The sequence below is a fragment of the Channa argus genome, chromosome 8 (genome assembly GCF_033026475.1).
Source record: "Channa argus isolate prfri chromosome 8, Channa argus male v1.0, whole genome shotgun sequence".
Lineage (NCBI taxonomy): Eukaryota > Metazoa > Chordata > Actinopteri > Anabantiformes > Channidae > Channa > Channa argus.
Genome location: NC_090204.1, coordinates 16955299 through 16976654, shown reverse-complemented (window position 1 = coordinate 16976654; position 21356 = coordinate 16955299). Strand labels below are relative to the sequence as shown.

General features: G+C 39.2%; 1 protein-coding gene across 2 annotated transcripts; it reads left to right on the top strand.

Annotated features, from left to right (window-relative positions):
• Positions 1 to 613: 613 nt before the first annotated feature.
• On the top strand, positions 614 to 20504 carry fam163ab (family with sequence similarity 163 member Ab). 2 transcript variants are annotated; one of them, XM_067514422.1, is made up of 5 exons: positions 614 to 808; positions 932 to 1145; positions 17280 to 17370; positions 17574 to 17688; positions 18003 to 20504. In XM_067514422.1, the coding sequence occupies exons 4-5, from the start codon at positions 17596 to 17598 to the stop codon at positions 18396 to 18398; spliced, it is 489 nt and encodes a 162-aa protein (XP_067370523.1). In that variant the 5' UTR covers positions 614 to 808; positions 932 to 1145; positions 17280 to 17370; positions 17574 to 17595; the 3' UTR covers positions 18399 to 20504. The 2 variants fall into 2 exon arrangements, with proteins under 2 accessions (XP_067370523.1, XP_067370522.1); XM_067514421.1 differs by having other exon boundaries at positions 614 to 1145.
• Positions 20505 to 21356: the final 852 nt, after the last annotated feature.

Genomic DNA, 21356 nt, shown 5'->3' with positions numbered 1-21356 from the left:
TCTCTCCATTTTGCAGTAGGCAAAAGTTTTCTCCCTCGATCTCTCAACCTGATCTTGTTCTTGTTTGAACCTTTAGAGGTTTTTGCAGGATGTAATGTTCTGGGGTGTGTGATTCCCTCCAACCTGAGCTTTCTCTCCTGGTTCAGAAGCATCTTTGAGTGTCTCAGTTTGGTAATGTAGCACATCCCTATGGCAATATCTGTGTTGACCTGGTTGTAACAGTAAGAAGATTAAAGACCAGTGACTGAAGGGCAAATCAATTACTGTAGCTCAGTGGTCTGTGTTTGAGGAGGGGGGATGCTGGCCACAACCCAATTACCCAGCTATCTTTACTGATGGGAACATCCTGGACCACTGCAATATTCGTGTTATTTAGCTCAAACCAGTTTGTGTTTGCAGTGATCCGACTTTGTTGTAAATTTATAATTGCAGTCCAGGTTGCGTATATGTGTTTGTGCTGCTATTAATGTGGTGCCTAAGAGGTTTTATTCGCCCTTATGAGATGGGATGTTACACAGGATCTACAGTGTAATGGAACTGCGCTGGCAAATATGCAGGGACCTCACTCCTGCCTAATTGTTATATACCATCCTTCTGGAAATAAATCACTTCCCTTGCCAAGGAGGTACTTCAGTGATGCGCTGCAGCGCCTCTCCTCCCACCGTCTCCTCCCAGTCCGCCCAGAAGCGAACTCCGTCATTTCGCCTTCTCACCTCTCACTTGTTGGATGTGTCCGTTTGAATCTCACTGATTTCACGCGTCCTGCCGGTTGTTTTGCTCTCGCGGAGTCCAGACAGGACAACGCTAGGTACGTGCGCGCAAAAAAAAAAGCACCTATGCCGGAGTGTTGTCTTCATCGTTACCTGCATGTTTTACTAATCGGGTGTCGCACCGTGACGATGCTCCGTTTTTCGGTGTCCTGTGTCTGCAGACGTCCCACTAAACTCTAGTCTGCTGGTCACACAGCGGAAGTGTTGGGCTTTCCTGTCCGCGTTGTGCGCTCTGGACTCGCCCTCGGAGACGTCCCACCGCAGTCCTAGGCATTCCGCTCCTCTGCGCTCCTGCTGAAGGATGCTGGTAGCTGTTCGTGGTCAAACTACACGGGTTTACCTCGACTTGGGGATGTAACCATGTAACCAGATCAGGTACAGTATGTGCTTACTGATGATTTCAAAATTTCAGTCTCTGGATTACAATGTCTGGAGATGACTCTGACTCACCATTAATTACAGTGGAAAGTGTCACATCTGCCCAGCACGGACAGTTGTAACTCCAGTTGCCTTTTCACTTTTAATTTACCTTGAAAAGTGTCTTTCAAAAGGCTGCCAGGGGAGATCAAGTGACAGTGGACATTGGAGGTTTTTGCTGCTGGTTCAGTCTGGTCTGAGACAGCTTCTGCTGCTGGTATTTGATTAAAAAAAACGACAGCATAATTTCTAATTGAAACGATGATGAGTAGAGTAAGGCTTTGACTTTAGCGTAGGGGTTGAAAGGCTCACTTGAGTGAGCCGAATAGATTTACACGGTCTACACAGATATAAATAATGTCTTGGTTAGTTTACTCAGCCTGACAACTGAAGTTCATAAGTGTGCTCTTCTCGTCTTGCTGCCGTTAAAAAAGGATTTTAAAAATACGGTATCTTGACCATCCTCTATGTACTTGTTGTCGGATAAACCTGACTTTATAGATACAATGGATTTGCTGCAATCAGGAGTCAAGAAATATTCCTTAACCCTGGGCTTCAAAGTCTACAAACGTAATTTGGAAAATTAACCAAACCTTTCTGCATTACATCTTGTTGTGCCTTAAGTGAAGTCGGTGAGTAAAATGTTAATTAGTTTCAACCTGTGCACAATGTTTTGACAGAAACATTGCTACAAATTTGTCTCTGAAGACCTTTGACTATGTCTTGCAGGACAAATAGATGGCAACCTATCATTTGACTCGAGTGAGTCTTTACATGTGGGAACATACTGTACGCTCATACTTTAACATATCATCAAAGTTGCTCTTGCCAAGCTATGTTCTATCCAGTTAAAGTACAGTGTGTGAAGTGCATTAATCTTCCACATTAATAGCTGCCAGCAGGTGCTGTGTTGCTCTGACCCATTACTCACAAAGGAGGCTGAAAAACACAGCTTTACTAAATAACTGTAGAGCAGTCTCTCCAAACCCACACCAAACACACACACACAAACACACACTTCTTAATTCCTCCACCTCCAGCGGCTGTGATACCACAGGAAGCGGGCTGATTTCCCAGAGGAGTCTGCAGTCAGAGCTGTCACAGTAAACACAGCAGCAACAGACAAAATGTATTTAATACACAGGTTGTATAATGGTCATGCTGTGCCAGCAGCTCAACACAGTGTGTGAAAATACAACTGGCTGCTAGCAATTTTAGTCTATCAGTGCGGCATTTTTCACTAACCACCTCTCTGGCTGAGAAGCTAAATATTTGATCTTCCTGCATTAATTTGAGAAACAGTCTAAGCTGCATATTAAACCCAGCAAACTATTATTGTTCCTTTCCTAGCATCAGCTTTTTTTTTTGTTTGTTTCTGAAAATATTTAAAATGTTTAACTTAAGTAATTAAGTGGGGGCAACTGTGGCGCAGGAAGGTAGAGCAGTTGTCCACCAATCTTGCAGATGTGGGTTCAATCCCCACCTCCTCTGATCACATGTCAAAGTGTCCTTGAGCAAGACACAGAACATTGGCCAGGTAAGCATTGGCCAGCTGCATAGCAGCTCCCTGATTGGTGTATGAGTGTGAGGTAGTGAGTGCAAATGGGTAAATAAGAAGCAGTGTAAACTGCTTTGTGTGCCAATAGGTAGAAAAGCGCTATATAAGTGCAGACCATTTAATTGTTATAATCCTTTTGTGTGATACATTGGGCACATAAATACTATGCACTGGCTTTTTATAGAACATTTTTAAGTATATGACTGATGTAACCTAAAGGAACCTCAAATTGAAGCCTTAGGCAGGCTGCTCAAAATTACACCACCCTGACAAACACACATGGTTTAATGGTTTTGCATCTTGTGCACACTGGTAATAACATGTGAGGGTTTTTGGGCATTGTTGTGATTATGTTCAAAATAGACACGTAAAGAGCTTTAGCATCATCCCAGACTCACCAGTGCTCTGTGTTGAAATTTAAATGGGCTGTTTTTTTTGTTTGTTTTTTTTTTTTTTTTACAAAAGTAAAACCATTTTTCTGTAGCCTGTGCATCATAAATGAAGTCTCTCCTGCTTTCTGCAAGCAGAGAACTGTGTTTAGCTTTGGTTGATAGGGTGTCGTCAGATGTAAAGCCATGTCTTCCTCCTGCTGACACTCCATGGATTTTCTAGGACAACATGCCCTGGGAGAGTGTTTTAAAGTTGTGGTAGTAGTTTGTGTTTGAGTGTGTGTGTATTTGTGTGTTTGTTGCGGTGGGATAGGGGTGGGTGGGGAGAGTCTCAAACTACCCAGGGAAGGGTAAAATGTTTCAGGAGTGGTGTGTGAATTATTGAAAAGCCCTTAAGGTTTTTGGTTTTTTGCTGGCTGCTGGATCAGTATTTCTTGCTGTACAGTTGCGAGTTGAGTGTTCTGTAGACACACATTAAAGGTGAAATGAGCCATGTCCGAACTGCACTGCAGCATTAGCAGGTCAAAACAGGAATCACCCGTGTCTTACAGCCAATGCTTTAGCGTGATTAACCCATTTTAACATTATTTTTTAGTTTTTAAACTTTAAAATAGATCTGCAGATGATGGCAGGTTCCATTTCCCACTCAGGTGAACATTTGACTGTTAGTTTGTTTCTCTGGCCAATAGTTGTATATAACAACAAACTACAGTAATACTTTGATATTACTTTTAGCTGTAGATCACAGCATAGTTTAACATTACAGACATTATAATCAGCAGTAAATAGCCTCCACTCACTGTTGATGTCAATCACTGTGTAATCTGGATTAGTTTGCTCGTCTGTGATGTGACCTCTAGTGTTTTAAAAACACATCAGCTAGACACACCACGCCACTCAGGGATTGTTTTTTCAATACAAAACACTTGGTCAATACACACTGTAAAATGTTTTTCTTGACAACCAAGTGCATGAAGAAACCTGTTACTGAGTTCAGCCCTTTGTAATCACAGCCGAATCCCACTGTAACACTGTTCACGGCGATGGGGTGGCATCTGGCTGTGAATGCAGCTGTGAAGCTCAGCCTGGCAAAGAGAGGATGAGACCGGTGAGGAAGGTCTGTTGGCTGGAACAAAACCGCTGTTATCTGCTAATGTAGCTCTGCGGCTGCTGGCTGCGGTTTCTGTGATGACTCATCAAAAACACACATATAGATATTGTCACTTTCAGACAAGATCAAGTTGACAAACATGCGTATACACTAAGACACAGTCCTCTTTAACATTTACATGCTCGCTAACAGCTAACACAGTTTGGGGATGCTCCTAGACACAAACACAGACAAACACAATCCTCTGAATATTTGCAAAGAGACACAAGGACACTAGGGGGACACAACACGCACTGAAGACACTTTTTGCCTTTTTGGTCCTGTGGGCAACATCTTTTGTCACAGAATTCTTTTTGTAGACATTAATACAATTACATTCCTTCATGGTGAAATCACTATGTACAGTAAAAAAAAACAAAAAGTGAAACTTTGACAAAATCACAATTTTGACACCACAAGTTGGGAATTTGAGTTGAATATCGATATCTACACTTGTTCACCCCTTTTTTAAAATTAAATTACCTCCTGTTTCTAGCATAAAACGTTCCTGTTGAGAAAAGTCTCCTCTCACTGTGCACAGACTTCCTAATTTATTATCTTTACACACGTTTGATGAAATTTCACCCCTTTGTCATCACTATCCACCAGCTCCCCGACTCTGTTTTATTCATAATTATTTGAAATGTAGAACTGATCCTGTAGCAGCCCTCTTATGTAAGCCTACTTAAAGCCTAAGTCTAACATTGACACTGGCAGCAAGCTGATTTTCTTTCATCCTGGTAACCAGGGGGAACTGCAACACAGTCCCTAGATCACCAGCATTCATGCAATGGATAGTGCGGAGGAAAAGGGTCAGATGTCAGAGGGCTGAGATAATATTGCTGTGACCGGAGGTCAACATGAGTTGTGCATAAGAAATATGTGCTAAAATATGTATTAATTGTAAATAAATCATGTGGCACAGCTGAGATTTCACTGTAAGCTTGCTGATCTCATCATTTCCAACTGGAAATTACACTTCACAATGTTATACTACAGTCTAAGCAGTTTTCACATACCGTATCTAATTTTTAATCCCAATTGACTTAAAAATGTATTTAAAAAGAACGTGAGTTAATACAGGATATAACTGTCTTATTTTGTACACATTCACATATTTCTAACAGTAAGTTGCTCTTATTGCATAATCTAAAGCATTGCCAAAATACTTAAGATGTAATGTTTTGATTTATTTCTGAAAGATATATATCCAAGAATGGGGGCGGCTGTAGCTCAGTTGGTAAAGGCAGTCGTCCACTGACAACAGGCTCAGTGTTTCGATCCCCGGTCGAAACATATATATGTGTGTGTGTGTGTCGAAGTCTCTCTGGGTAAGATACTGAACCCCCAAAACCCTTTTCCCATCCCCAGCTGTGCAACATGCGGACAATGATCCGCTGTGGCGACCCTGAACTCAAGGGACAAACCGTAAGGACAAAAAGATAAATTAATCTATCCGAGAATGATTAACTGTAACATGAATTTTGTGGTTTGAGAAAGCTTCTGGTAAACAAATTTAAAAACAATATCCTAAGATGTCATTGGAGAAATATGCTTTATAAAAAAGATTAGATAGATTCTGTAGATTAATAGATTTCTTAAAAAAAAAAACACTTATGAAAGTCAGAGGTCACCAGTTACAACCTCAAGGTCGTTCAGTTATCATGAAACATGATAAAATGCAGATGGAGTGATTTTAAAATGACCTTGTGTACAAAAAGATATTAGACAAATCACATTACTCTGGAACATGAAAACCTTTTAACCTAAGCTCATTAGTTCCTCTGTATATAAAGATTTAATAAAAAGTCTGCTGCTGTCTATTATGTTTTGTATTTGCTCCCCCTGCTTACATTATGCTAGAGATTTAACCATTTTTGAACACATCTCTATTTCTTGACCCAAACAAATATGGCACCTGTAAACAGCAGCAGAGGACAAATCTGCAGCCTTCATGACTGCTGGATCTAAGAACAGAGGCATACTATGTGCAAAAAGTTATTCAATTACTTCGAGGAAAGTTTTTATAGCCGCATAATTTAGGAGATTATGAAGAGGTTATGGACTTTTAAACCTCTGTTGGTTAAGCACGTCTTCAAAATGCTCCTGAGCTTTATTAATATTTAATTTAATTATATAATGTAATATAAATGAACTCGAGGCGTCACGGTGGTAGAGTGGTTATTGCTGCTGCCAGATAGAAGGCTGTGGGTTCGTGCCCTGGCTGGCCGTGGCCTTTCCTTGTGGAGTTTGCATGTAGGTGTGAATGGTTGTCTATCTGTGTAAGTCTCCTGTGATAGACTGGCAATCTGTCCAGGGTGTACCCCGCCTCTCGCCCGATGACAGTTGGAATAGGCTCCAGCCCCTGCGACTCACATAAGATAAGCGGTGACAGATAATGGAGGGATGGATAAATGAAATCATCTTGATCTTGACAGCTGCAAATATGGAAATAGTTACTGTAGATTAGAGACCTACTGTAACTAATGCAGAAAGGTCAGAGGAGATTTGAGTCTTTGTTTGTCCTGGAAGCATCTCCTCTTCTGTGTGTCTGTTAGCAGGATGGCACAGTGGATTCAGTTACCATCCTGTAAGCTGAAGGTCATTCAGCAGGTTCAGGTTTGTGCACAGCCATGGGTGGAGCCTCACACTGAAACTAATACCTACTCATTCATTGGAAGGCTGACTGTTTTAAAACCAGTTTATTTTAAATGTACCCATATTAACAATTTCTATGATGCATGTTTATGTGCAGTCTCACATTTTATATATGTCCACCAGTCATGGGGTCAGTGGTTTGATCGCTGACTCCCCCAGTCAATATCGTGTGTGTGTGTGTGTGTGTGTGTGTGTGTGTGTGTGTGTGTGTGTGTTTGTGAATAAGAAGCAGTGTAAAGCCCTTTGGGTACCGATGACATAGATAGGTACTGCTATTATGTGCAGACAATTTCCATTTAGTATTTACAGCACTGGTAAAATTGAATTAAATGAGAATGTGAGTCCAAACATTTTTCTGTTACTATATACACCAATCAGCTGCAAGACTGAAACCACTGACAATACTGTGGCAACCTGTCATGTGATGGGGTGTGTTACTGTATGATTGACAGGTACCAGGACACAGTGCGTTGCAGTTTGCTGTGCATAGGACTGCGACCATATTGTTTGTGCTGACAACTGAAAGCACCTATATATGAGTATCAGGACTAGACCATGATGCCAAGGAAGAAAGTAAGCTGGTTTGATGAGGCAGAGAAGAGGCAAGATAGCAAACTGGTGGAGGCAGTATGACTCTCTGGGCAGAGTCTTGCAGGGAATACTGATGTCCATGTTGATGTTACTTTGACACATACCACCACCAGTAACCACATAAAGACAAAGTGGACCCCTTAATTGCAACAATACTCCCTGACAATTGTGGCCTCTTGCCCCCTGCGACAATGCAAGAAAAAAAAAAGGTTCAAGGTGTTGCTTGCCTTCCAAATTCCCCAGATATGAAAAACAAGTCCAATGCATGGAGGCCTCACGTCCAAACATTTAGTTTTAATGTTGTAGTGTCCGGTACCGTATATACTAATGGCTATACAAAGCATAAAGTGTGAGCCATTTCACTTGCCTCTGTTGAATTCAGAATATTAGTCATACTGATGAAATGTCCACAGGCAAATAGGTGAAAAAAATAACTGAATGTTTCATAGTTTGATTGCTCATCGGAAAACAGGGATATTTGTTCCTACAGAAGGCTAACAGGTTGTGAACCTCGCCTTCCACCATTTCTGCTGCTGAGCAAGTCATCTCTGCAGCCGGCCTTTATCCAGCTTTGCCTGCTTCCTAAGACTAGACTCCCTCACTATTAACTGCCACAAATAAAATGTCCATGCGAATTTATGCTAATGTAATATTTGTAGTACATTACTTCCTCAAAGATAGAAGCTGGAGCCATTTCATTTCCTTTTTATGAGAGTGCCGTGCTGACCAGCAGAATGGCAGTACAGTAATTACAGCTTCTCAGGCTGACCTTTACTGGCTGTGCAGTCAATGATGTTGCACTTCTGCCAAGTGTAAGAGCAAAACTGACATATCACAGGTCAGCAGAGGTGGAGCTGAGCAGCTGCAATGAAACATCTGAAGTGTAGGCTTGTTTAAAGTCGGGTCCTTTTCCTGCTAAAATTCTTCACTGTGAATCTGTCTAACCTGTGCATGAATTACACCGGGAATCAATTTTAGCCTCTCAGTTTTAAGTACAAGTGAGTAAGTTGGTAACTCTATGATTACAAGTGTTCAGTTTGGCATTTGGATTGTTTTGGATTTTGTTTTTGAATTGTTTGGATTGTTTTTGAAGAGTCTTAACAATTTGCGATTAGGGGTTTAACTGTCATTCTGCAATTGACCCACAACCTTTTCCTGTTTCCTTGCCTTGTATCCAGTGCACAAGACCATGTGGGTGCACACAGTCACTGTGTCTCAGTTCCGTTATTTACACAAAGCAGACAGGTTTTCAATATGCTGGGCATTTACATTGGAAATGTGACAGAATTACTGTGTTGTCAAAAAAGCAATTAGGCTTGCAAAGAAAAATTACCCGAGTGTCCTGCTTTCTCTCAAAGCAACAAACTAAAGACATAAAAAAGCTCCTCACAGCTCAGAAAAACTATCTGAATTTTTTTTAAAAATGAGGTGATAAAACAGTTCCAGGAAGATAATGTGATAAATCATCTTCTAAAGGCATTGTTTTGTCTCTATGGGATACAGATGGTATTTTTAAATTCCCGTTTCTGTCAAATGTTTTGTAAAAAGTATGCTGTACAATATTTAACAGTCTGCAATAAAATGTGGAAACACAAGGGAAACACAATATACAGAATAGCTGACTTGAGGTCATAATTTAGTGTAGCATATATCTGTGTGGGCATCTCTGGGGGTTTGAACAGACATGCTCCCACATGTAAATTGTTCACAGCACTGGTGTCTTATATGGTGTAGCCTAATGCTGACACGACTGTTGCAACTGATTGCATTGGATAAAAGCATTCAGCAAAGTCTCGTTAAAGCGGCACTTCAACACTGTCCCTGTGGACAATTGTTGAAGCTTCTCAATAAGCATCTAAAGAATGGACATGCACAGGATGCTCAGAACACATATATAGTGTAAACCTAACTTTTTATTTCTGTAAAGATACTAATGGGATTTCATGGCTTGAGATGTTGGAACAAAATAAATGTATTTAATATGTGCTTTTATGGAAATTTTTTGTTGGAGAGGATAGAGCTCATATACATTTATTTTTTGCCACACATTAACTTCCATATTCAGTCTAGAGTGTGAGTCGGTAGTTGTAATGGGATCCTCCTCAGTTTGAATCATCACTGTTATTAAGTGAACCATGTCTGAGTAAGTTCTCCTATGTGCCTTACTGTAGGTTATGAGCTCTCAAGTGGAGGCTTTGCGCCCGTTGTGGTTTTTAATGGACTCACTAAAAAGCCAATGATGTGATTTGAGTTGACAGATTTAGAGGAAATTCTAAATAATTACATTCTGTTGTTACATGCTTTGCGTGACATCTGAGCTCACTGTTGCCAATAAATAAATAAATAATCATAGACTGTTTTACTTGTATTGACATTGAGTTCTGTCAGTTCATTTCATCTCAAGCTAATGTGCCCAAATAAGTTAAAGAAAATGAAAAACCATCCAAGATGCATTTACTGTCGAGATTTTGAATGTTAAATTGACAAGATCCTGTAGCTTTTCGTTTTTAGTAGGAGCAACAGCTGCAGTACTATTCATGGTTATAATTGTAGTAAATCTGCTGCAGAGCCAGTTGAAGTCTATTGGAAGACCCATATCAGTCCTTGGCGTGAATATGAGATGCTAGTCTATTATAGAAAGGGAGGAAATTTAATTTCATGTGTTTAAAAATTACAGAGGGACCGTGATAAATGAATCTTTCACTTGCCATGTGAGTAAAGGTATTCAACACATCCTGAGTCACAAAGAGTGTGTAGAAAGGCTGAATCAGGAGCTGGCAAGCTGGAGTACAGTGGCTGCACAACAGCATAATGTATGCTGGTTATAAATCTGCCAACAGCGCATAGAGCATCAGAACATGGTCCAAACGGATCAGTGGAAAACACTCAAACTGTGTTCCAATGTCGTTTGGTCTCTCTCCATCTTCACAGGGACAAAGCCATTATACTGGCTAAACTGATCATGTGCTTTTATAGGTCCAAGAGGATAAATATGAGGAGTGGTTCCTCACATTCATGACATTCTTTTCCCCAAATTACCTCAAGATAATTGAGTATTTAAACCTAAATGTCATCAATCTTTGCTGGTTGTCTCTCGACTGGGCTATAACTGCTGCAGCAGCACAAGAGGGTTGGAGTGCTGTGATGGTTGGATGAACTTCACTGTGTGAAGAAGTTTTCAAGGTCACATAGGTTTCAAGGAGGTTAATCGACTTGGCATCCGAGTATTTATTCATTCAAAAACATGTACATGTGTCATTCTGTAAGATGTTGTAGCGTTGTGACAAAAATATCTTCTTTAGACATAAAATTTCCATATTCTGTTTGCTTCTTTGTAGGATGTCTCCCACTGGGTCTAAAAGTAACACAGATATAGTCAACAAACTAAACTGTTACTGAAGCTTTTATCCAAAGTGACTTACAAGTTGCACATATATTCACCAGGAGACAGTCTGACGTGTGGACTGGAGGAGCCACGATGTGGTTGGTAGAAGACCCACAGCCACATGTTATCCTGCAAATGGAGAAAATGCCCAAATGTTTTTCTAGCTGTTTATGTTGCCAGAGAACTACACTTACACCACTACTGAGTAAAATCGATGTGCAAAGTGACTTTTTGTCAGATGTGACATTTGCCTGAGTTTACAGTTTGAGCTATAGCAACCCAACAAAAGTTAACTGTCTACTGTTGTCGCATAACAACATTAACTCATGTTTTCTTTCAGAACTGTCACCGTGACACAGTTTTTAAGAGCAGCTTAAACAGAATACTTTCATTTTGACATTTTACCCATGATTGTATAGATTTACTACGAATAATTTCTGAAATTTCACAACTTCTAAACCAACCCAGTAAATCTGTTCCACACCCACACATGCAAACACACACAAGGAAACACACACAATGCCCATGCAGGGCTGCAACCGAGGCGAGGGATGCAGATAGAGGAAAGCCTTTGGAGTGCCAGATAGCAGGATTAGACAAATTACATTTTGAACTGTGAACATCAATCCTGTTTGGATTTGTGACTTGTTTTCTCGACATGGAGCTGTGAAGTACAGATGACAAACTGGTGGTTTACAAAATAATATGTGCTGCAGTTTTGCATGAATTATTGCCTAGGTAGACTGGCATTGGGTATGAGCTTTTACAACAGCTGAGACCAACACTCATTTCAGTAGGTACATCTGTAGAAGCTAAGGCAATGCAATACAGCAGCTCTGCAACAAATTCTGGTTTTACAAGGTTATAATTTTCCAGTTTTTAAGTTGAAACCATTAGAAAGGGTGATTATTCTAATATGTGTTTATTACAGAGGTCACAGTGGAGTGGATCATAATAAGAGGTGGTTCTAATGTTTTGACCAGTCTTAATATAATACAGTCCAGTACAACTCCATCACTAATTATAACACCAACCAGTTTAAAAGTACTCTAAGGAACTTTCACTGACTGCGGTGTTCTTTGTCCTTCATGGGCTAGTAACAGGATACTGATTCACCAGTTGGCATGCTTTCCTGGGACATGTTTAGTATATCTATATGACAATCACTAGTAAGATGTGTTAATGCTTTACATTAGAGTTTTTTTTTTATTGGATCAGTATAAAAAAATCCAAATTAAATTGACCATGATTAAATCACATAGTTCACATGACATTAGTGTGTCAGATAAATAAAAGGTTAAAACCTCCAATAGGGGTGAATAAGCAGTTTAAACGTTTGGTGAGTAGATTGGATTAATCTAATTATCCCAAAACTAGAAACTCAGATTCTGTCTCAAACCTAATAACCTTAACCTGACATTTGACATTTCAGAAATTGAGCACTGAGCAGGCAGATTGGTGTTTTTCTCAAACATTACATTTTTAGGGAGGACATACGTATTGTGGAGATGAAACCTGTGCCCTTTGTGTTACAGGACAGATGGTGTTTGTTATGTGTTGGGAGGCACAGACACTGGCATAAGCCCACTGCTGGTGTGAGCAATTTCAGGTCCAAAGAATCAATCTCGTAAAACTCCGCCAGGGCAGTCGAGGTCCTTCAGATGCTCCGGAAGATCGATGGCTGAGGCTCCACTCCAAACACTCCATCAAAGAAAAATGGAGGGAGCCAGCACATGAAATGCTCTTATTACTCTGATTTGGTGGTTCTAATGTTTTGACCAGTCTTAGTATAATGCTCTCCAGTACAACTCCACGACAAATTATAACACTATCCATTTCTTAATTAAGAGTTTAACCATAGTCTAAGAGATTTTCACTGACTAGGAAATGTTCTTGCATCCATCCTTTGACTTCTGCTTATCAGTAATGCTTTTGTGGAGCTCACTGCAGTGTTCTTTTTCCTGAAATGTTCTTATTCTCACTCTGATTTGCCCAAAACAACATCTGCGAAACTTGTATTGTTACGACACAAAGGACTTTTATTTTACACTTAAAATAATTTACAGCGCAGAGCAAAGGAAAGCAATATTGGAAGTGGGCACAACTGAACGTCAACAAGTTGATAAAACCCACAGAATATTAAAGGCTGACTGCACAATTGTCAAAGGAAGGATTTAATAGTTTCTAATTCTGTAATTGCACATAAAATAATTGTACGGCATCAAAAAAATCACTTGCAGTTGTGTACATTATTTTTCTGCTGAATTAGGGATGTGGGCATTGATTAAGCACTTTGTAGACAGGCTAGATTCAAATATATAAAAAAATAAATATTAATGAACTCGGCACATGGTTCACACTAACATGACATTAGTGTGTCAGAGTATAACATCTCACAGCAACATATAAGATTTGTTTGTATGCAAACATCAGCGCTTTCTCACCGCCTTAGGATGCATCAAACAATAAATCAAGATGACTCACAAATGTCAGTCAGAGAGGGACCATGGACAGTGGTAATAATATCATATGGATCTTCCGCCTTAGGCCAAAATGTTGCAGATACAAACTCTTTAAAAAAAGAAAACAAACAAATACACAGCTGTCCACTAATCTCTTGTTGGGATGTGCTGATCCCAGAATGCACTGCAGCCTCAAATCTACTGTACGACACATACTGATCCACCTATGTGAGGATATCTTCATCCTAACGTTTAACTATTTTAACAACTATTCTATTGTTATAATTGGTAGAAATAGAACTACACTGTGGGCTGGTTGCTTGATCACTATATTAATGACAGGGGGTCATATCATTATGTATGTACAATAAACTAATACAGCAACATCACTTCTCCTGACTTAAATATACTGGAAATAATCTGAATTTATATATATGGCATCTTGTGCGAGGTTCATTTGTGTTATTTAGTAAATGGTGCTTCCTGTACACATACTGCTGCCATCTGCTATGAAAAACTTTTCTGTCTGCTCTAATGGGTGTTTTATTACGATGTGCTGATTTATTTGGTAATGCATGATTAAGTATACTACTGTGCGAATACTGTATGTGTGCATTCTATGTATAATTCTGTGTGTGTTTGTGTGTGTGTGGTGGGGGGGTAGAGTCTTATCAGTACAGAGGGCTCTTCAGGCACCATGGAGGATTGAAGGCCCCTCTAATCTGGACCCAGTGGTGACTGATCCAGCTTTCTTTCTGCTTGTGCTCAGCATGTGTGTGTATGTCTGTGTGTGTGTGTCTGCTGATGCAGATATCCTATTTTCTCTATAGTCTGTCAAATGAAGTAAACTCAAATTAATCTAACAAAGTTTGTCTCAAAGTGCTTGCAGAGCAACATGTAAACAGGAAGAAAAACAAATGTGTTTTATTTTGTGTGTGTGTGTGTGTGTGTGTGTGTGTGTGTGAGAGAGAGAGAGAGAATAAAAGGTATGATGTGGTGACAGCGGTGACTCTATTTCCATTTTCTCCTTGAAGTACAAGTCACCATTCTGGCATTAATTATGAAGAATAGTTTGGCGTTCTGAGTTTGAGACTGCACACACACTGGAGAGAGCTATGATGAATGGCGTTAAGAGGAATCTGTCAGCTGTCATCCTGTTTAGTCTCCACAAATAATTGAAGGTAGTGTACTTTCTGACAGAGACATGGTTTATGATCTCAGTGCCAGTGTAACAGTTCAGTTCACAGTTGTGTACAGTGCCACCTCCTTTCTTCTCCTCAGTGGAACTTGCAGCTAGTCTTTTTAATAAAGAAGCAATAGAGTAGCCAGTTAGGATTAGGAGTGTTTGAACATTATTCTTGTAATCCAGGAAGGTTCTTAACTTTTTCTGCAGAGGTTTCTCTCCCTCAACCTGCCACACCTGGTTTCTGTATGTTCCGTTCACTCAGAAATTCAAACAATGCAGAAAACAATTGTTGTCATTTTTAATACGCTTTAAAACACTGATGAATGGTCAACCATAAATACAATTTGTCCTGTTTCCCTATTTCCGTGAAGGTTGGGATGCTGTGTAAAATAAAAATTAACGGGCTTGCAAATCATTTAATAGCTATATTCGATTGAGAATTGTACAAATTAGACACATCAAAGGTTGATACTGAGAAATAATATATAATATCACTTTTAATTTGATGCCAGCAACACATTCCAAAAAACTCTGGCTTGAGTCGCCCTATATTTACATTTGGATTCAACCTACAATGATCATCGTGAAGCAGGCTTCAACACATACACAGAACAAACGGCTCATAAGAAAAGATAATACTTTCACACATCAGTTTACCTCCTCCTCCTCCATCTTCTTTTTCTTTTCTTCATTTTTGCAGGCTGAACACTACGAGGTGTAATACTGCCCCATGCAGACTAAAAAACGTCTTCATTTTCAGTTTCCTTGTACCCTACATCCTTTCCTCCCTCTCTTTTTATTCCATTCAAACTTTCAGCAACTCACAACTCTTTCTTGTATACCGCTTTTTAATATCTTTTACGATTTTGTACTGTTTGGTATATTTTTTTACTTCGCCATTAGAATGTATTGCAGAATGTTGGCCCAGCTAGAGCGGTAGCATCACAACTTCTCAGTTTCAACTTTCAAGGACTTTTTTTTCTTCTTTTTCTACTCTCATCACATTTCACATTAAAACGCAGGTATTTTTGTTTTCTTTCTGGAACTCTCATATTGACAGGACTTACAGTTCTTTCAGTATTTGGTCAGAAGCGGAAGGCATGCCGTTTGAAACTCCCATTGGATCCCGTTATATTGGATGTCCAGAAATTTTCCTCAAATAATAAATGAGTAAAGTACATCACCTTGTTCTGTTAAGCCTTCGGCCCTTTACAGATTTTTAATTTTGTTAATAGAACTAATAATTTTTTGTAATAATAATTGCGAGGCAAAGTCTGATCAGTTTATAACCTATCTTTAGCAAATGTAAGTGACTCAGCTGATTGGAGGCCATCTTTGCCATGGTAACGGACACAGCTGAATCAGGTCATGTGATCAGCCTAAGAGCTGTGTCCAAACAAGCTGTTTGTCTCCTACATGATACACAGCTCTTTAAATTATTTTAGCATTTACATGGTAAAATGAGTTTGTGGTTTTAGTTTACCGGCAGTAATAAGTCCAGGTTTGCTATTGGACAATTGTTAGAATCCCTTCTACTTTCTTCACACTGAGATGTAAATGGTTCTGCATACTTTGACCTATTTAGATTTAAACTTTAACATTATGTGTTGTAATGGTTATAATAGTTTATAAAATCTACTTTCCTTCAGGAAACTTTGCTATTACATATTAAATATTATATATTTTCTGTTTCTCTACTTAAGGTGGAACAGTTAACTATCAATTCTGCTTATTTTCTACTTTTTTCCAAACTTTTTTTTGCATTTTTATAGTAAACATTTTAGGTATTTTAGCAAAAGCCAAACTTTCAGCAATTTTTAATAGTTAATCTTTAATTCAGCTTCAGCAAAAGCAAACATTTGAGCTCTTTCAGCAAAAACAGTTAATCTTTTTTCAGCTTTGCTTGGAAAATCCTTTCAGTGCCAAAGCATTTACTTTTTGAAAAGGCTTTTTCTTTTTTCCTTTTCTTAAACTTTCCTTTTCCTACATACACAAAATGCCTCCCCCTCAAACTCGATCATGGATTTGTCATGTTATTATGAGCACAAGGACAATCCCCAGTCTTAAATACTAAAAAAACGAACCCACTGAGCCTCTCACCACTAAATCACTTTTAGTCCTGCTCCCTCATAATCTTGTATGTGGGTTTGTGTGTATGAGAGTGTGGATGAGATAGACAAGTGGACAAAGGAAGAGACAAAGATTCTTTAAGAGTATGCAAATCTGAGGATTTTGGTCCAAGTAAATACAATTAATTTTATGTTTTTTATTGTAAATACTACGATTCTCAGAGTCTGTCCTCTCTGTCTATACAAAATCTTTGAATGCTTTTTATTTTCTGTTTCACTGATTGTTTGTATTTAAACTAATAATTAGCTTTGTAAAGAAATGGACTGCAGAGTGCAGAGGCTCCAAATATCAGCACCAAATATCCATTTATGACTTTTATGACAAAACTGTGTACTTCTTTACTGGGCAGTGGGCAGCTGGGCACAATTCTAACATCCCCCATATGTATGGAATTAGAATTAGAATTAAACTGTGTGTAGTATCTGTGTATGTGTGCACATGTCTGCCATCTTATGCAATATGCAGTGAGCACTGCATGTACTGTATGTTGGGCCATGAGGAACATATATCTGTTCTCTCAGTGCCACCTTGTGGAGCAGGATGTTGACAGACTTTCATGCCGCCTTTGTTCCTCTCTCCTCAGAGATGTTCACACAGTTTGCTGGTCCAGTGGTTTAACCTTTCACATTTGACCTCCGATTTGACTTCTCTTCACCTTCAAATACTCCTCTGATGTAAGTCATTCTATCTATCAATTATACAAATGTCTGTGTTATTTCTCCGTTTACAGGTGTTAATCTACTTTGCTGAAATTGAGTTTTTCAATAATAAGAAATAGATGCATTACAGTTTCGAAATAAAGATGTCAATGTGTTTATATTCCCATAAGCTGATATAAACCTCTTGTTGATGGTGTCACCTTCTGTGCTTGTTCCAGAGTTTGATGGAGAGCTGTTCGGATGACAGCTGGAACTGTTGTCATAACCGGAGGAATACTGGCCACAGTGATACTTCTGTGTATCATAGCTGTGCTCTGTTACTGTAGACTCCAGGTATGCCTCTCTACATGTATGTTCTGTATGTATGTTAGTGTGTAAACCTTGATGCACATCTTTACATACAGTAAGTAAGTTTTGTTTTGTTCAATCCTTCTTTTCTCTTACTGCAGTTCTGTTCATCCTTCCACATAAAACTATCTTGTTCCTGTGTTGAATATATTGGAAACTGATCTGAAACTATTTGCATATGTTTTCACTTGTTTTATGAATACACAAAAAGATGACTGCTGTCCGTTTCTGTTATAAAACTGGGATGAAAACAGTTTTGTTAGACGAGGCAATGACAGTCAAATCTCTTATTCATGTAGTACTACTGCTGTAAGAAGAATGGGTCTGACAGCTCCATTTCCCAGCAACACTTTACCTGCAACGCCTGCAGCGTCACTGGCCTGGATGGGTCAATCATCACCCCAGTGTCCCTGTCACCTCCAGAGCCACCCAGATCCTCCGACCTCATCAAACCCACAAGGGGGCGTCGCAACTACTGCCCCACCTGCTCACCTTATGATTCACCCTTCTACATTCGCCCCACAGATGAAATGTGCAACGGTGGAGAGCGCGTCACCTACATGCCCACACACTATGAGAACCAGGCGCTGGCAATGCCGTTGCCCGCCACCCGAGGCTCCCTGCTGAGGGAAACTCATAGAGGCCGGCCTCCTGAATTCTACACCAACACCCGAGCCATCAGCACTGAGGTGTGACTACCCCAAAACCCCCAACACTTCCCCCACCCACATAGACACTCTTCACTTACACATACACCAGCACCACCACCACTTGGGGCGACTGTGCCGCAAGAAAAGTAGCGCGGTTGTCCACCAATCCCACAGTTGTTGGTTTGATCCCCGACTCCTACAGTCACATGTCGAAGTGTCCTTGAGCAAGACACTGAACCCCAACTTAGGTGCTCCCAGTAAGTGTTGGCCAGCTGCATAGCAGCTCCCCCATCAGTGTGTGATTGTGAGTGCGGATGGGTGAATGAGAAGCAGTGTAAAGTGCTTTGTGTGCCAATATGTAGAAAAGTGCATATAAGTATATATGTAAGTGCAGACCTTTTACCAAGACAATGAAAATAATTTTGACACCGACTGTACAGTAGGTGAGTTTCTGCTGATTTAAACTACAGTGTTTGTGGAGGCTACGTGATACCAGTTATTTAGAGAAGTTTTAGGGGATGTAAGTGAGGATTGTCTGAAGAAACTAAAAGGGCAAAAGTGTGTGTTACACACAGACGTTCCCAGATGTTCATAAACACATTAATTATATAAGTGACGGTAGTAGCTGTAAAATACTGTAAGAAAATATCCCTTTATGTTCTAATATTAAGGGTATGGTTGTGAACTGTTATTTGACTGTTACTGTGACTTTCCTGACTGAGGGCTATCTAGGTAATTTATGTTTTTTCCATCATACAGTGTATATCTTTCTAATAACGGCCAAAATTTAGTAAACGGACACAAAAGCAGTTTTAGAAAGTAAGTAGCAACCATGAAGCAATGACAACTCGAGCAGACACTCAAGTACATTTTTTAAAGCAAAAACTGAAAAAGAAGGAAAAATCAACATCCCGTCTAGTTTTCTGGGTCTCTAAAAGCATGTCAGAGCAACAGGAAAGGTAGAAGAGGGCAGATGACTGGAGCTCTCTCTATGCAAGCTGTCTGGCAAACCACTGTACCACCAGTCATCTCCTTTCATCTCAACACATTTATTTGTGGAATATAATGAGCACTGTGCCCACCAAGTGGATGTCTGAGCCCCCTGAAGCAACAATGGTATTGTAAGCTTCAAAAGAACTTGAGTGAATTTCTCTTTGTTGACAGTGATGCAAAAAGTTTTGAATGTAAATATTCACCAGAAAGTATCTATTGATCCTATTGTCTTCTCAGTCGAGAGAGATGCACCTTAAGATTTGGACGTGATGTACTGTATTTTCAATGAGCGTGAATTACTAGTTTGTGCTATTTTGTCTACACACTTCTCCTGTGCTCCTGAACTACTCTCATGTTGAAACTTTCAAATGCAAAGCACCGTGGCATTTCATTTCTTGTTTTTTTTTTCATATTGATAGGGGTTCAGGTTGATAAGTGTTTCACAGTGCTTATTTTCTACATCACACTTACCTTGCAGTGCTTACACAATAACAAATGTTTTCTGTGATGTTTATATTTGAGTGTACTGCAGGATCCAATGAGGCTGACCAAGCAGTATTAGAAACCTTAAGAACCTGCATGGTGCGATAATGTTGGTTAGTTTTGCAAGATTTTTGCACTGGCCTAGTGTTGTCAATAAAATATTAAACAAAAATGCACTACTCACATTATTTTCAGTAGTGCACATACCATAACTAAAATTAAGTGAGAAGCAGCTACTATATTTATTTCTTAATTATTTTCTCAATAAGGTTAAATAGAGGCCGACCACAGTGCTTTTACACTGTAAACACCTATAGACCATTTTACACAATTGTGAGTTTTTTCTGGATAAACTAAAAATAGCCAAAAAAAGTGGCTATGGTAAATGTAAGATTTACATGTGTAATCTAACAAAAATTGGTGAAATCTCCCAGAGCTGGGCTGTAACCTCTGAAGTATACTCTTCATGTTATTATTCACTATGACAGTTAAGGATTTATTGTCACATTTATTTTATTTAGCCATTGTATCAACTATCAATTTTACAACTCCTGTAGTTACCTTTGAACATAGAGATAATTTTTAGAAGTGTGGTTAAACAATAATTGTACATGATAAATAGAGAAAAGGTAATATTTGAAAATGTTAACTTTTGACAATTAAAGATTTATAACAGCTGGAAATTTGTTTCTTTGTTATGACACACACACACACACACACATTTAGTCTGTTTTTATAAGCTGAAGGCAACATTAATTCTGACTTCCAGCTAATGATTGTCATGAGGCAAACAACAGATTAATTTTCAGAACAAAGAATTCTTTTAGCATCTATTTCCCTTAAACTATGCCTATCATTTTTTAGATGATCAAATTGGGAGTGTGTGACCTATTAGAGAGTAAGACATACACTCTAATAAGTCACACACTTTACCAACATGATCATCACACAAAAAATGTTGTGTATGTTAGCATGACAGCAATTCCTAATGCAAAGAACAATCTTCAGAGACAAGAAGTCTTCAAAGAGCTTTGCCATGTCATGTCAGAGTGGGATTGCATGAAGGGACAGCAGACACTGAGACAGCCTTAATCTACAGAAGAGCTGTGGCAAGTTCTTCAAGATGCTTGGAGCAACCTACCTACCTACCTACCTAACTACAAAACCTGTTTAGAATTGAACTGGTTTTAGTAGCTAGATGTAAGGTCATGCCAAATATTGATTTTACTTTTTGTTTGCACAAATTGGATTTTGTATGAAGTTAATGGTAGATAAAAAAATCTTGATTGCATTAGTTTTTATTACATTCTTACTTATTACTATTAGGGCCTAAAACATTTGTACATCACGTTACAGTATGTATAGGACAAAACTGATGTGGTAAAAATACATTTCTGGAAACAAATTATTGCCCAGTGAGAGTTAAGATGTGAGCCGGAGGGAGAAACTTGAAGGACCAGTAATATGTGAAAAGGGTTGGTGACATGAGATAAAGTGTACAGCAAAACTGGTAAAGATTCGTGTAAT

Excerpts from the sequence above, each read along its gene's own strand:
- fam163ab (XM_067514422.1), top strand. The coding sequence starts at position 17,596 with ATGACAGCTGGAACTGTTGTCATAACCGGAGGAATACTGGCCACAGTG. Across the intron at positions 17,689-18,002 it reads TCTGTTACTGTAGACTCCAG|TACTACTGCTGTAAGAAGAA; the intron begins GTATGCCTCTCT and ends TTATTCATGTAG.